Source organism: Vulpes lagopus, chromosome 2, assembly GCF_018345385.1.
Source record: "Vulpes lagopus strain Blue_001 chromosome 2, ASM1834538v1, whole genome shotgun sequence".
In the NCBI taxonomy this organism is placed as follows: Eukaryota; Metazoa; Chordata; class Mammalia; order Carnivora; family Canidae; genus Vulpes; species Vulpes lagopus.
Window position 1 is genome coordinate 131,870,329 of NC_054825.1, and position 15,205 is coordinate 131,885,533.

The 15,205-nt window shown below is 40.9% G+C and overlaps 1 protein-coding gene across 7 annotated transcripts in view; it reads right to left on the bottom strand.

Moving 5' to 3' along the window:
- The window catches only part of NTRK2 (neurotrophic receptor tyrosine kinase 2), a 332,403-nt gene that overhangs the window by 259,293 nt on the left and 57,905 nt on the right, over positions 1-15,205 (bottom strand). For all 7 annotated transcript variants that reach the window (XM_041744000.1, XM_041743999.1, XM_041743998.1 and 4 more), the window contains 2 exons: positions 9,082-9,117; positions 6,266-6,366 (listed from right to left, as the gene is read on the bottom strand). In XM_041744000.1, coding sequence (XP_041599934.1) covers positions 6,266-6,366; positions 9,082-9,117 — 137 coding nt within the window. The remainder of the gene's footprint in view (positions 1-6,265; positions 6,367-9,081; positions 9,118-15,205) is intronic.

Consider the following 15,205-nt stretch of genomic DNA (forward strand, 5'->3'; position numbering starts at 1 on the left):
AGCAAATGGGCATGACTGGATGCCAATAAAACTTTACTTACAAAAACAGATGGATGTGGTTTGCAGAATCCTACTCTACGCTGTTTTAAATGTCCACACTTAATTAGATGCTTAACTTTCTTTGTTTCATTTACTCTGCATAATAATCCTTAAGACAGATATTATTATTCCCATCTGTGGTAATCATTAATGCTGTTTACCTAACACTTCTATTTCACCTTGTGTTTCTCTTTATAAGATTCACTTCCTGGTTTACTTGTGGTAAGATGGGTGCATGTGACCAATTCTGGCCAATGAGGTGAGACTTGTATCCCTGCAAGTAGACCATTTCACTGCTACTTTGAGATCTTTGGCAGTGGTTTGCACCCAGGTATAATATTACACTCAGGGGACATCTGTCAATTTGAGGTTCTCACAACTGGAGGAGGGTGCTACTAGCATCTAGTGAGCTAAGGCCAGGGATGTTGCTAAATTAAATATCTTACAATGCCTAACAGCCCCCCACAACAAAGAGTTATTCACCCACAATTATGACATCAGTCATATCAACACTGAGAACCCTGCTCTCATCTCCTTCCTCTGGGCCTTAATAAATGCTAACTTTCCAAAAGTGGCTGCCTATCAACCAAGTCTTAGAATGAGGACAAGACTGACAGAACTCCCAGTCAATACAAATAATGAAGCAAGAAATAAACCTTTATCATTTTAAGCCACTAAGATTGGGGGATTTTTGTTACTTGCAACATAGCTTATGCTGACTGATGTGCTCATCTCAGAGTGAGAGGCAGTACAGAGTAAAGATTAGGAATATATGAGTTCCTCATGAGTTTGAAATTTAGATTTACCACTTATTAAGTGCCTGGCCTCAGAATTACTCAAACTCTCAGCATCTCACATGCCTCATGTGTGAAACAGGGAATATAATCATCCTACCTTGCAGATTATTTAAATACTCAGTGAGTTAGAGCAGATAACAGTTTTGGAACAGAGTCTATGACGACAGATAATAAATTAACGTTGGCTATGATGATTATAAAACTGAGATTTATATAAAAGTAAATAAGCAACCCAAGATCACACCTTTTGAGCTTGGGATTCAAACTGAAGTCTGCCTTAGTATAAAGCCTGTGACTTATCCATAATTTATCCTTTATACTACTTCAAAACACATGGCTGAGAGGAAAGGCAGGATGCTATAAACATGGCTAATCCTCCTGGACATCATCTCTAATGTCCACTGGGGACAGCATTAAAGAGAGCACAAAAGATGGGAAAGGGCACATGCCAAGCATTTGGCCAGAGCAGAGACAAGGTGTGAGAATCCTCTCCTTTGGCTCTGCAGTTGTGAGCACCTCTCCCACAGAACACCTCTGCAAATGTTTGAGTGCAGACTTAACTCTGTCTCTGTGGCCTATATACAAACAGAGTGGTTGTGATTCTTAAAAGGCTAATTATAGATCAACTTGTTCTAACTAAGGCCATTTCCCTCAAATGTACCTAATGATTTGGGGCAAGCTTTTTTCTCATCTTTATTTCTAACACTTCCATGGAAAAGCGATCATAGTATTTTAGCTCTCCATTTCTCAATCTTGTTAAATTCTAGACCTGAAGGGGAAATATTGAATAAAACATGTTCAATCCGTATTTTATGGTTTTTTATTTTTTATGTATTTTTATTGGAGTTTGATTTCTCAACATATACTATAACACCCAGGGCTCATCCCGTCAAATGCTCCCCTCAGTGCCCATCACCCAGTCACCCCATTGCCCTGCCCACCTTCCCTTCCATTACCCTTTGTTCATTTCCCAGAGTTAGGAGTCTCTCATGTTTTGTCACCCTCTCTGATTTTTCCCACTCATTTTCTTTCCTTTCCCCTATAATCCATTTCATTGTTTTTTATATTCTCCATATGAGGGAAGAAACTGGGATGGAGAGATGGTGGGGACTAGCCCTAAGCCCTATAACTTCTCTTTAGGACCACAGATAGTCTCTGACCCACTTCAGAAAGTATTCAACTGGCATCCAGAAGCTTTGGTCCTTATGTTCACAAGACATCTTGCCTTTATGAGCTGTGAGAGCTAATAATGCTTCCCTTCTGCAAGCCTCCATTTCCTCATTGGTACACAGGTATGGTAATACCTGTCCTAACTTCTTTATTTCATTAGAGAGTGTTTGAGTCAATATGGAAAATGGGAAGGGTTCTACTGCTGGGGAGCAGCTAATGATCTGCTAGCAAATATTTAAACCTACTAAAGCAACTCTAAATGTAAAAAATCTCTTAATAAGCAAAGAATCCCATGACAGCAAATAGAATTGTTTCTTCAAAAATGAATTGTTTGATAAATTTGATTCCATGTACCATGCATGTGTTGGGGTAGGAGTGGTCTTTATGTGGGAAGCAAGCAGGTTAGTTGATTGGCTAGTTAATTGGCTAGTTGGTCATTTGGTTAGTTACATGACTGGTTAGTTGATCAGTTGGTTAATTGTTTTTTATCTGAGAATACCTCTCAGCATAGAACAAGGACCTGTTCTATTAAAAAAAATCCAGTAAGGTTCATGAGGAACACTTATTGGATCAGAAAGGAGAGCATTCGAGGCTATCTTCCAAATGCTTTGATAACACCTTTAACTTTTATATAAGCAACTGACTCTGAAACTCTTCTTCTAATCTAACAACCCTCCCTCTGATCAGGAACTATTCATGATTTACATTTTCTTTAAATTCCATAGAGCGTTGTTTTGTACCTCTCATGCAGATTTCTAGGGACCTCAGGTGGAGTTATAATGTACCAGCTTCGAACAAAGATGATTCTCACTGATCTTGCCTTCCAGTGGCCCAACTATACACAGTTCAAGCATCACTGAGATATGCCACTTAGGCACTTAAATTTATAATTTGGTCTCAAAAGAGAAAACTGAGGTTGGCATGTAATTTTTAGTAACTGGGTTATGAACACACCTGTGGGCTTAACACATGCTCCTTGGATTCCTTATATACACAAACAACTTTCTCAAACCAAAAAACATTAAGCAGTTTGGTATGAGAATAAACAGATATGATTGCACAAGGCAGGAAGTAGAAAACATTCCACAGCTGATCTACCAGGGCATTTGTCCTTGCTATTTCAATGCAATGCATATCGTCATCTATGGAAATATGTGTGTGTGTGTCTCCACATACTGGATATGCGTATTTTGAGTTTGCAGCTGAGCTACATCTGTTATAAGCCTCTTGCTCCCACCACCAGGGCCATGGTTTAAATATAAATCACAACTCTTTATTGCTGCTCCAGACCCCCAACTAATCATACCACTTTCAATCTCTCTGTCCTGCAACCCATTCTAGAGCATTCACCATTACTGTAATCAGTAATGTAGTCTCCAATGTTTATTGTCTCCTAGGTGCCAGGCACTATTCGAGGGATGAAGGATACAGCTCTGAAAAACTACTGACCAGGTTGCCTAGACTTAAAAACTCACTGAGGAATTTAGGAAACGAGGGGCATCTGGGTGGCTCAGTTGGTTAAGTATATATCCAACTCTTGATTTTGGCTCAGGCCATGATCTCAGGATCATGAGATTGAGCCCCATGTCAGGCTCCATGCTAAGTGTGGAGTCTGCTTAAGATTCTCTCTCCTTTGCCCCCCTGCCCTGCCCCACCACCACATGTACCCGCACTCTCTCTCTCTTAAAAAAAATAATAATCTAAGGAAGGAAAAAAGATATTACACAAGTAAGCAATAAAGAAACGAGAATTATAGACAATAATAACTGCTCTGAAGAAAATGGAACATGATAATGGCTGCCTGGTGGTCACTGATGACCAAACAACCAACTAGCCAACTAACCAACCAATCAACTAACCAAATAACCAACCAACTAACCAAAGCCATGCGATGACCGTTGGGAAGTGCATGCCTTATAGAGGGAACCACAGATATAAGGGCTGTGAGACAAAAATAAGCCTGGAGCATGCAAGAGAAAGTTAAGAGAGACAGGTGAGACAGATGAGGGCAGGGTGTGAGGTGAAGTCAGACACAGACAAGGGCAAGATATGCAGGGCCCTTTTACCACCATGAGGAGCTGAGCTTTTATAATATAAGTTTTCTTACACTCACATTGGGAAGACTCTGAGATAATAAGAGTGATCTGATTTGTGCTTTTCAAAAGTTACTCAGGCTGCTGTATGAAGAAAAGCCAGAATATCACGAGATGGGGGAGGAAGGACAGGTAGGGGCTGCGGAGGTCATCCAGGAATGAGCAACTGTCTTAAACTTCCTCTGTGGAAGGCCAGATACTAAATATTCCCAGCTTTGCAGGCCATGCAATCTTGCTACAGCTACTCCAGCCACCACTGTAGCATCAAAGTAGCCACAGACACTATGTAATTGGGCACGACTGCATTCTAATAAAACTGTATTTTTTACGGACACTGATATTTGAACTTCATCAAATTGTCACATGTCATGAAATGTCATTCTCCTTTTCATTTTACTTCAAACCACTTAAAGGTTATTTTTTTAAAATGTATTCTTAGTCTGCAGATGGCACAAAACCAGGGCGTGAACCTACTTGGCCCAACGACCACAGTTTGCCCACCCATGCGTCAGCCTGCAGTGGTGGCCATGGAGGTGAGGAGATATGGTTTATAAGGTGGCAGAGCTCACGGCACATGGGACTGGGTGTACGTGACAGGGAAGTGAAGAATGAGGTACACTGCTGGCCTTTGATCTGAGTAGCTGACAAACCAACCCCACCAGAGTCCTGGGGCTCAGGCATGCCCCGTCAGTGGCTCCTCCCTGCATGATAAATCTAACCCCTGGCTCAGTGTTTCAAAACTGCACGACCAGGACGCCTGAGTGGTTCAGTGGTTGAGCGTCTGCCTTTGGCTCAGGTCATGATCGCAGGGCCCTGGGAATGAGTCCCATGTTGGGCTCCCTGCAGGGAGCTCACTTCTCCCTCTGCTGTGTCTCTGCCTCTCTCTGTGTGTGTCTCATGAATAAATATATAAAATCTTTAAAAAACAAAAACAAAAATATGCACAACCTGGCAGAACCACCTCGCTGGCTGTGCTTCTGACTGCTGCCCTTCACACACCTTACTTTCCAGTCTAAGCCTCCTTCCAGTCTGCAAGCTCTTGTGCACACACCCCAAATCCCCTGCCTTTCACTTCCTCTTGGTCTAAATGCCAGCCCTCCCGCACAACTGGAAAATGCCCCAGCCCCACAAAGATGTGCTGGCTCTCCCAGCAGGAAGGAGGGGGAGCGCCTGCCCCTCTGTGTCCAATCTCACATCCCACGGCTTCTCTACCTGTATCCTAGCTGCTGGTATGGTAATCCTTCACTGCTCAGAGCTCTGACCAAAGGATAAACTCCTAAACGACACACCTGCTATACATTCTTCCTGCTATCTTCCCACAGCCAGTCCCTCCCAGAACCTACGGGGTTCCTTAAATCTAGTGGGCAATGAGACTCTTCTTAAAATACTGAACAACATTAATTAATTAATTAATTAATTAAAATACTGAACAAGACAGGTGTGAAGGTGCAGAAGATGGGAATAATGACTGGTGTCCCAGAATGAGACATTATTCTTCTAGTGATAATGTTTTAAATGACAGACATTTAATTTCTTTTTAAAGATTTTATTCATTTATTCATAGAGACAGAGAGAGAGAGAGAGGCAGAGACACAGGCAGAGGGAGAAGCAGGCTCCATGCGGGGAGCCCGACGTGGGACTGGATCCTGGATCTTTGGGATCACACCCTGGACTGAAGGCAGAGCTAAACCGCTGAGCCACCCGGGCTGCCCAAAGGACAGACATTTTAAGTAAGAACCCCTAGCAATTAAAGCAGTGCATAAAAGGGGAAGCAAGTAAGTCAGAGGCTACATAGCATGTTTATCACTTCTCTTAAACCTTTCTGTGAATTTGAGATGCCTGGGTTTAGATGCAGTGGTTTAGTCCTGCATCGAGTCCTGGGATCGGGTCCTGCATCGGGCTCCCCATATGGAGCCTGCTTCTCCCTCTGCCTATGTCTCTGCCTCTCTCTCTCTGTGTCTCTCATGAATAAATTAATAAAATCTTTAAAAACAAAAACAAAACAAAACCTTTCTGTGACTTACCCCAAACATCAACAGCCCATTCACACCTGAACAGTAAAAATGTCATGTTGTAAGACATGCACCCAAGCAGTTCTACTCCTCCAATATTTAAGCATCCAAAGGGCTCAGAGCCAATCTAGGAAACGACTATTTATCCACTCACCGAAAGATGTTCCCGACCGCTTTTGTCAGCAACATCTGTAGAAGGGATTTCGTTACTTCTGTTTGTGGTGTCCCCAATGTCATTTGCTGCAGTCCCATAATCTTAAATTGGAGAAATGAGAAAGAAAAGGAACCATGAAGTTGTCACTGGGCTACCCACAAACAAGAGGCCACAGTATGACCCAAAACAATGAAGCGAGATAAATCCCGAAGATTCCAAGCCACTGACAGCCTAGCAGGGGAGGAGCATGACCCAGCTCTTGGGTTAAAGCCATTGCAGTGCTGGGATTGCATTGATGCTCAACTGTCATGCAACCCAGATCTTTCCACCACTGGTGTGGCAGTTAAATTCTAAACCAGGTTTTCCTTTGTAGGTAAGAATATATCCCCCTCCCCCTTTTTTTTAATGAAGTCTTTAGTATAAATATGAAGGGGAATCAATAATCTAAGATTCATACATTTTAGACCTGGAAGGGCCTTCAGATATGGAATCTAACTGCCAGTTTTACAGTTTAAGAAAGTAATGTGAGCAAAGTTAAATGACTAAGCTAAGGTCAACTGGCAAGAAGGTGGAAGAGCCTAAACATGAAACAGACTTGAAATCAGTAATGCTGATTCCAGGGCAAATGCATCCTATTTGCATAAGAGGAAGTCACTCAAGAGGGCCTATGGTCGCAACACTGATGAGAACTTGGGTGCACAGATGAACTTGTTTGAAAAGGTCTGAATTGCCAACATTTCAGTTTCTGATTTAATAGAGGGAGCTGCACCAATTCAATATTGAGAATTATGAGAAATGTCCTCATACACTGTGTCTCAAATGTCACTGCCATTCCTCTGAATCAGTTTTCATCTATACAGATCATTTATCGGAAATCAATGATTGTTTTTTTTGGGGGGGTGAAAGTTTTTATTAGTAATATTATGTATTAAATGTCATAGAAAATTTTTTATTAACTTATTACAGACAATGTTGGTTATAAATGTTTGGTATTTTTATTCTAAATAGATTTGGGGACTGAAATTTCCACCCTGAACAAACAACCTCATTAAGTCAGCCCTAGCTAAACTTCCCTCAGTAGGACTATCATGCTGACCTTGGTGCAACAAATTTAAATTATATTTCTATTAGCAGAGTGTTCCTTGAATGTGAATAAGTAGTAACAGAAAAAACATCTATTTTCTGTTTACTATTTTATTCTTAACACCAAAACTACATTGTCACCATTTTCATTGTAAATATACTAGACCATTAATTTCAACCAACTATTAGAAATATCATCCATTGGCTAATTTTTTACCTTTTCATAGACTAATGAGCCACTCATGCAAAATTATTCACTAAAGCATCGATAGTTTAATATCATGATATTTGGCCCAAAGATCCAAAGTGGGATCTGAGGCCAATGAGAAGATGGCATTTTTAAATTCTTGAAGTTACTGGAAAAGAGTCCAAAACATAATTTTAAAATGGAAAATCAGAATTCAAACATACCTCTCTGTGACACAATTTGAGATACTTTTTCTTTAAGCCATATCAGGACAAAGAAAAACAAAAGTATGCAAATCACATGCACAAAATCATCCAAACCACAGCTTGAAGGAAACAAAGGTTGACATGCATAAAACAGGTAAAGACAATATAATCTCCCAGTTAAAATTTGCTCAAGTTAAATACATGCACATATAACAAATATACAAATTTAGAATGAGTTCTTATAAAAAATAAAATGTCAGTATGTACATAAAGTTAAAGATGGAATATTTAATAGAACAAGTGTATACATATCATATTTTAATCGATCTTTTAATCAGTCCTAAATTTTGAGCCAAGGCTGGAAATTGAGGCTGCCACTTTCCTAAACAGAAGCTTCTTGGTCATGAAGGTAGTTTGGAAATCTGTTCAAGACGGATTTTCACACCTGATTAAACATCCCTGGCATTCTATTAAAGTAGCAAAGTAGAGATGAGATATCCAGTTAAAAGCTTATGTAGTGCGCCTTCCAGCTTCTCCCTTTCCACATTCCTAAGAGAACCCCATATAATTCAAGGGGTTCAATGACATTCTCTAAGCAAGCTGATCTAAACTCCATGGTAGCTCCAGTTAGTCAAGGGTTTATCCATCCCTCTTATGTAATGGGAGCAAGAATGAACCATGACCCACTGAGTCTGGAATCAGATTCAAGGAGGGCTGACTGAGATCTCTGAGAGAGTTCCCTTTCTTTGGGACTGCTTTCCAATGCTGTTCCATTTCTCCCAACAATGTGAGTGACAGCATCGTCTTATGACCACAAGGGGAGCCAGCCTTTGGTGAAGTGGGCGCAGTGTGCAGGGGGCATGTAAAAATGAAAAACTTGGGTACCTGATGACATGGTTGAGCTCCTGGTTTAACCAAACCTATAAACATGCCCTACTTTTGAGGCTCCTGTCTGTGAGCCAAACTTCTTTATTATACAAGAAACATAATTTTGAATTGGGTTTACTGTCAAAGCCAGAAACTGATACACCTCCCTTTTCTTGGTAGTCATGGCTTTTAAACAGGTAATTAGTTCCCAATTATAGAAACAAAATGTCTGTTACAGTGGAATGGATTTACTTCCAAGAACAGAGCATGAGAGAGAAAATGCTATTTACAAGCACTGTAAATATCAAGGGAAAACAGCCATCAATATTGAATGATTTTTGAAATATCATTGTGGCCTATGTAATGCTTAAAGGGTATATTTAACCGAGCTTAAAGGTTCTCTTTTAGTTGATTTAGCTCATTTTAGACGAACATTTTGAAAAAAATATAAATAAAAACAACGTGATAGCTACCTTCATAAATTACGTCGGGATAATTTGGGTTGGCACCTAAAAGGAAAACAGAGCAGAGATTTGTAAGTATGCATTCAGAGTGAATACTAAGTATCCCCACTAAAATTAGTTAAATATATACTGGAGGTTTTATAGGGTTACAGGTTGCTTTATGGAACAGGTACATGAAACCTCAAGTCTTGGTTTGCTTCTTCACATGAACCATTTCCTTCCCCAGCCCCCAAACCTCTATCCCTTCAAAAGAAAAGAAATGAATGAGGATAAATTACAAATGACTTTATAGCCAGAAAAACTTCACCAATCAATGCATTATGACCGTTTCTAGTGTACAGTTGGCCATTTTAACTACAATCCCAGTACTTTTATTCCAGAGACAGATCATCCCCATACCACATTAAATAACAAAAGATAAAACCTCTGACAGTTTGGGTATTACTTTCAAAGTGTATTTTGGCAGGTCTACTCACTTTCACAAACAATCAACCAGCCCGAATAATGGTATCTAATGCAGTTTTGCTCTCCACTTGGTGTTCAGAGCGGGTTGCCAAGGCTGAATAAACAAACCCTTTCTTTGCCTTTAATACAACATGGAAAAATAAATGGACTTTCTCTATTGAAATGATTTATGTAGAAGAGATTACACGTAAATGTTATGTCAGAGACAAATGCAAAAGTATATCCACTTAATTGGGGGGAGGGATGATTGTTTAGTTACCAAGATGATCAGAATACTCTGTTGTCAAATATTCCCATGAAAATTTACAAAAGCGTTTTAAATTTTTTTTTTAAATCATTGTCAAGAAGAACCAGTGACAAAATCATCTGCTATTTACTCTCCAATCAGAACTACTGGGTCTCTATATGAAAGCCTACTTGGAAATAAAATTACAATTTGATATAACATTGCGTGATTACAAAATAAATTTCCAAAGCTACTTTCTATGCTTTTGTCTTCACTTACTTACTTGTAAACTGTAAAGCTTATTCAGCTCTCATTTCACTTCTAAACCCTTTAGCAGAAAAATATCATTTAAGATAAGGGAAAATTTGAACCAATTTTCTGTTCAGGTTACTCCCTAGTAAATAACCAAAGGTAGCTTAAATGAAGAACCAAATAAAAATGGCCCTGATGTTCAAATACGAATTTTAACACAGTTCATGTCAAGAATATCTGTTATCAGGGGAAACATTAAGTAGATGGCTGTGTACATCGATTCAGGGACGCTGCAAACTGCAGAGCATTCCATGCTAAATGGGGGAGCCATCTAGACTATAGTCTATGTTAATGACACAGCCTGAAATTGTGCAGTGCACAACCTGTGTCACCATATGAGATGGCCCTGTGTCAATTCATGCAAATTCACTGATTCCAGCATATTTCAATAGCATTTTGAGTTTTATTATCCCAAACACCATTTCAAAGTAGTCTTGAGTTACAATATGTTAATATTTATTGTTAGAATTATTTGTAGTAGGTGTGACATTCTTGAGATGGGCCTTGAAAGCTGTCTTGCAGTTTGAAGGATGATTCAGTGGATAAAGCAGCATGAAATTCCTGTGGCAGTCCTAGTGATGTCATATGCGGGGCACCTACCCACGTGCTGAAATCCTTTCCCTTTGCAAAGTCCCTGAGCCGCATGGGTACCCTGTCACTGTGAGGATTTCCTACCCCTACTAAAGGAAAGGTTCTAGTACCCCAAGGGAGCAAGTCATTCTTTGAACTGCTCAGTAATCCATTACTTTACAAGATCCCACTCTGGCCTCCTCCTCACTATGCACTCTATACACAAGTCTGCATCTGCAAGTATACTTACCCACCAGAGTCCACACTCTACTTCTAGACCTCACTCCAGGACCCAGGACCCAGGCCACAGGACCCAGGGCCCAGATTTCCTTCCCCATACACCCCAAACATACTTCCTAGGACTTGCTAGCTTTTTCTCCACATCTGTCAGCCCACAGGTGGCCACACCACCAGTATGAGCACATTTTGACCCAAGACTCAGGGAGGGGTAAGGGCCGAGCAAGGGCAGGTGAGCAAGGGTGTCCACATGCCCACTCACTGCTTCTCACATATCTTTCATCATGTAGTCAGAGGCACAGGGCAGGGGCTATGGCCAGGAACCAGCTCTACCAAAACCACTACCTTCCAGCATGGACCTCCAAGAATCTGGGAGAATTCGATCCTCAAACCCAGTCTTCCAAGTCATTATAAACATATAGTTGCCAAAGTAGGAAGACTAAAAATATTTTTTTAACAATTCATTAACTCAATTCAATTTTTTAAAGTTATTTGGATATAAAGATACAGACTTTCATTTGGACTAGGTTGGCCATCCCAGACTGCTTGAGATTGAGGGCATTCCTGAGACAGTGAACTCTAGGTTTTAAAACTGGGATAGTCCCAGGCAAATCCTTGCAGTTTGTCCAGGAAGAATGGCTTTCCCCAAACATAGGACTTTTAGTGTGAAAACTAGGACTCGCCAGTCACCCTGATTTGTTCTTAAGCCCTCAGGGACCCACATACAGTTGCCACCTGCCCTTAAACTTGCAATCCCATAAAAGAAAAAAGGCTGAGGATTCAGAGCCAGATGTATCTAGACCATGCATTGGAAGAAGGGCTGCAGTGAAAATGCCTGACGTTTAGGTATAATTGAGTTTGTCACGGAAAGGGAACACCTCAACACATTACTCACACGGGGCCCCTGGGAACATCCAGAACATCGAATCAGTTCAATGCAGCAAATGTTAGGTATAGAAAAAGGATTTGAGATGGGAGCAAAAGTAAATAGGTTAGCCCATAATCTGGAAAACTCACCTTTTGCCAGACTTACAATTCATATGAGCACACGCCTTTCCCACCAAGTACAGCAACAAAACCCTTAGGTCACGTCTACACTTTCTGAAAAGGACTACATTTTCCTAACTTCATTTTCTCAAATGTATGAGAAGAGCGGTCACTTTATATTCACTGTCCGAAATACTCAAATTTAGTGCAGGATTATGAAACTCACAGAAAGACAATGTGGGCAGAACAGTCATGTGGTTTTTACTTCCCTCTCCTGACCATACTACACTATGTCTGATGAGGACATAAAGCACAGTAAAGAAATGCGTCGTCAGGTACAAAGGTTTAGGAAGCCCAACACATTACACACAGATCCAGAGTTTATGTCAAGCAAGGGTCACAGTACTCTAGCAAAACCTGGTTCACCAAACACAGTATTTTGCTTCTAGCAACTTCTCGGTCGAGCTAACCTCCCACGGTGTTTATACTTTGACAGTAGGTAGTTATTAACATCATGTTAAAGGCAAACACAGGACAAAGTCACCCCTTCCTTTTCAGACCTCTGGCAATGGTCATTTTGTGAAAATACCCTGTCATTTTTAAGTCTAATTTCAAACTGGTTCCTCTCATTTAGTTTAAATATGCTAAAGTTAGAAACATCTGTTTGAGATATTCAAGACGAAAAGGTGGGCAAGGAGAGGCAGACACTGACTTTGAGGGAGAAAAGCCAAAGAAAAATGAATGAAAGATAAAGGAGCGATGTGCTTGTAAGGGGGATGTGAGCAGAGCTGTGCTCCCTGGAATACCATCCTGGTAGCTCATCGAGCAAGAAATCTCAGACTGAGGCATCAGGAGGTGGCATCCAACCCTAAAACTTCATGTTGAAAACCACCATAATAAAATATGGAAATTTCTGGAATAAAATATTGAAACTCAGGAACTCCGTCAACCCCACGCCATTCCAAACAAGCATCAGCCACCCGCCAGCTCACTCTATCTGGAAACAGTGGCTCCTCCCCAACCCAAAGAAGGTGCCTGCCACACACAAATTGTTGCCTGTCTCATGTTTTGATTCTGTTTTCTGAAAAGTTTGCTGAGGTGTTGGTGGGTGCTACATGCCTGTGTGCTTTGTTCTGGACCTCAGGCATGTTGTTAGGAATTTGGGGACCAGGATCAACAGGTACAGAGCACAGCACACTGGACTGTGGCCACACCGGCACTCCTGACCAAGCTCTGGATCGCGCGTGGGATGTCTGTGCCTCCAAACAACAGAGCTTAGAGCATTCAGGCTTCTAACAGTGGATGGTAAAGTCCCTTTCTCCCCAAAAATATCAAACCAAAGTACTTCACCATCCTTTACCTCCATGTTCAACACCTTTAAAGGGAAGGCACTAGCTTCTCTATTCTAAGCTGTTACAGCTCATGAGTAAATCTTATGAGTCTACACAAGTCTTCATGAGTAAAACTCCATGACTTTTTCACTGTAGGATTCTACAGTTAAGAGATAAAGAAACATTGTGGGAAAGTGGGTAGGTTTCCCCTTCTGTCCTGCTGCATAGATAAAAATGATGGTGGAGGCCAGAAGACACATCTGCTTCTTTCTTTCTACTTCTAGTCCCTCTCTAATGCCCTTAAAAAAAAAGAAAAAAAAAAGAGAAAAAGAGAAAGAAAGAAAGAAAGAAAGAAAAGAAGAAAGAAAGAAGAAAGAAAGACAAAAAAAGACTTCTCTCTCAATTCTATTTTCAGACTCTGTTTAGTGTGATCATTAGACATATTTCAAAGAATTCCAAATAATAGCAAAAGATTCATTCTTTTCAAATCAACCATCCTTGGTTTGTCAATAGTGTGGTCTAACTCATGGCAGTCCCTCCTTCTAATTTCCAGATCCTTTTTCTCTTCCTTTTCTGAATGGCAGGCTGAACTCAGGGCCCCAACACACTGGGGGCTCAGATGTCTGGGTTTCATTTTTGGCTGAACTACTATGCAGCATCAGGGGGCTCTTCACTTTTCCTGTGACAAAGGAATGTTCCATACCTCAGGAGAGGATAATAGCATTGGCTCTGGCAACTCAGCAGGAGCCTCGGGAAGCGTAATTAATTAACATTAGTACTCTTGAGACATAAAGTACTATTTAAGTATAAATCTTAATTATCATGATTATTACGAGCCTATAGCCAAACCATACTCTTCGCGGTTATTTAAGGCAGAAAAGCAGGTCAAACATTCTTTCCTTTCCCTCCCAGGACAAGACATGGGTCCTGACAAATGGCCAAAGAGCAAGTCGTCGGGGGCTTTATATTCTCTTAATGTGCAACATTTGGAGAAATTTCCTCTCCCTACATTCTTTGGCCCAAGTACACCAAATCTAAATCTGCCAGTTTGAGGGCAATTCTAAGTGCTGCAGAGAGCGCTGGTTCATCCAGACGTCATGAATCTTTTGATAAAACAGCACAAATGAGAAGCTGTGGGGAAAACTCTTCCAATATTTATACTTTGTTCCTGACGCATATTTTGCATACGAGACAACTGCTCCCGAATTAGGAAGCATAAGTCACTAACTCCCACCGCTTGTGTGAATGAGCATTCTTGAGCTGTGACATTCTTCCTGAATGAGTGGGCCATAGAGAGACTTTTTATGTACTGCCTGAAGAATGGGAAGCTTTGGAGCACGGGTTTTCTATCACTTAGTGCTCTGGTAGGTCCATGCCAAGCCTACAGTATTAATCACTTGGGTGAGATTTTAATCAAAGAATCTGCTCTTAAACAATCAACGTGTTCCAATTATAGAAATATCTGGCCTTGACAATTATTGAAACTCACACTATCTGATCCGAAGATGCTAGCAAAGGCCCCAGGTTTCCTCCTGATTACACCCACAAGTAATCTCTCGGCCATTAATTTTTGCTTACACTTCTGAAAAAGACACGCTCATCCCTTCTAACCTTCTAACTAGACAGTCTCCATGCACACTTTTGTGTTCACAAGAGTGCTTCTCTGTAGATAGGACTGAATGCCAATGACAGCCACATAGTGGATCACTGTCATCTCAGAGAAGTCTTATTTCTGGCCTCGAAGTAGAATTTTTGGAGCCTCTCCAGACAGGCCCGTGCTTCCTACATGCATGCTACACCAGGGCTCTACTTTATTCAGTTTCCCTAAGCCTCCTTAAACCACATATTGAATTCATCTTACCTTTTGCCAAACCCAATTAGAGTGCATCTCTGAGCACAAACTATTCTGTATTGTTATCATTATTACTCATCAATGTCCTCAAGGAGTTAGTGAGACCATCTTGGTGGATGCCTGTGCAGTTCCTCCAGTGGCTTCTCCCAGGTT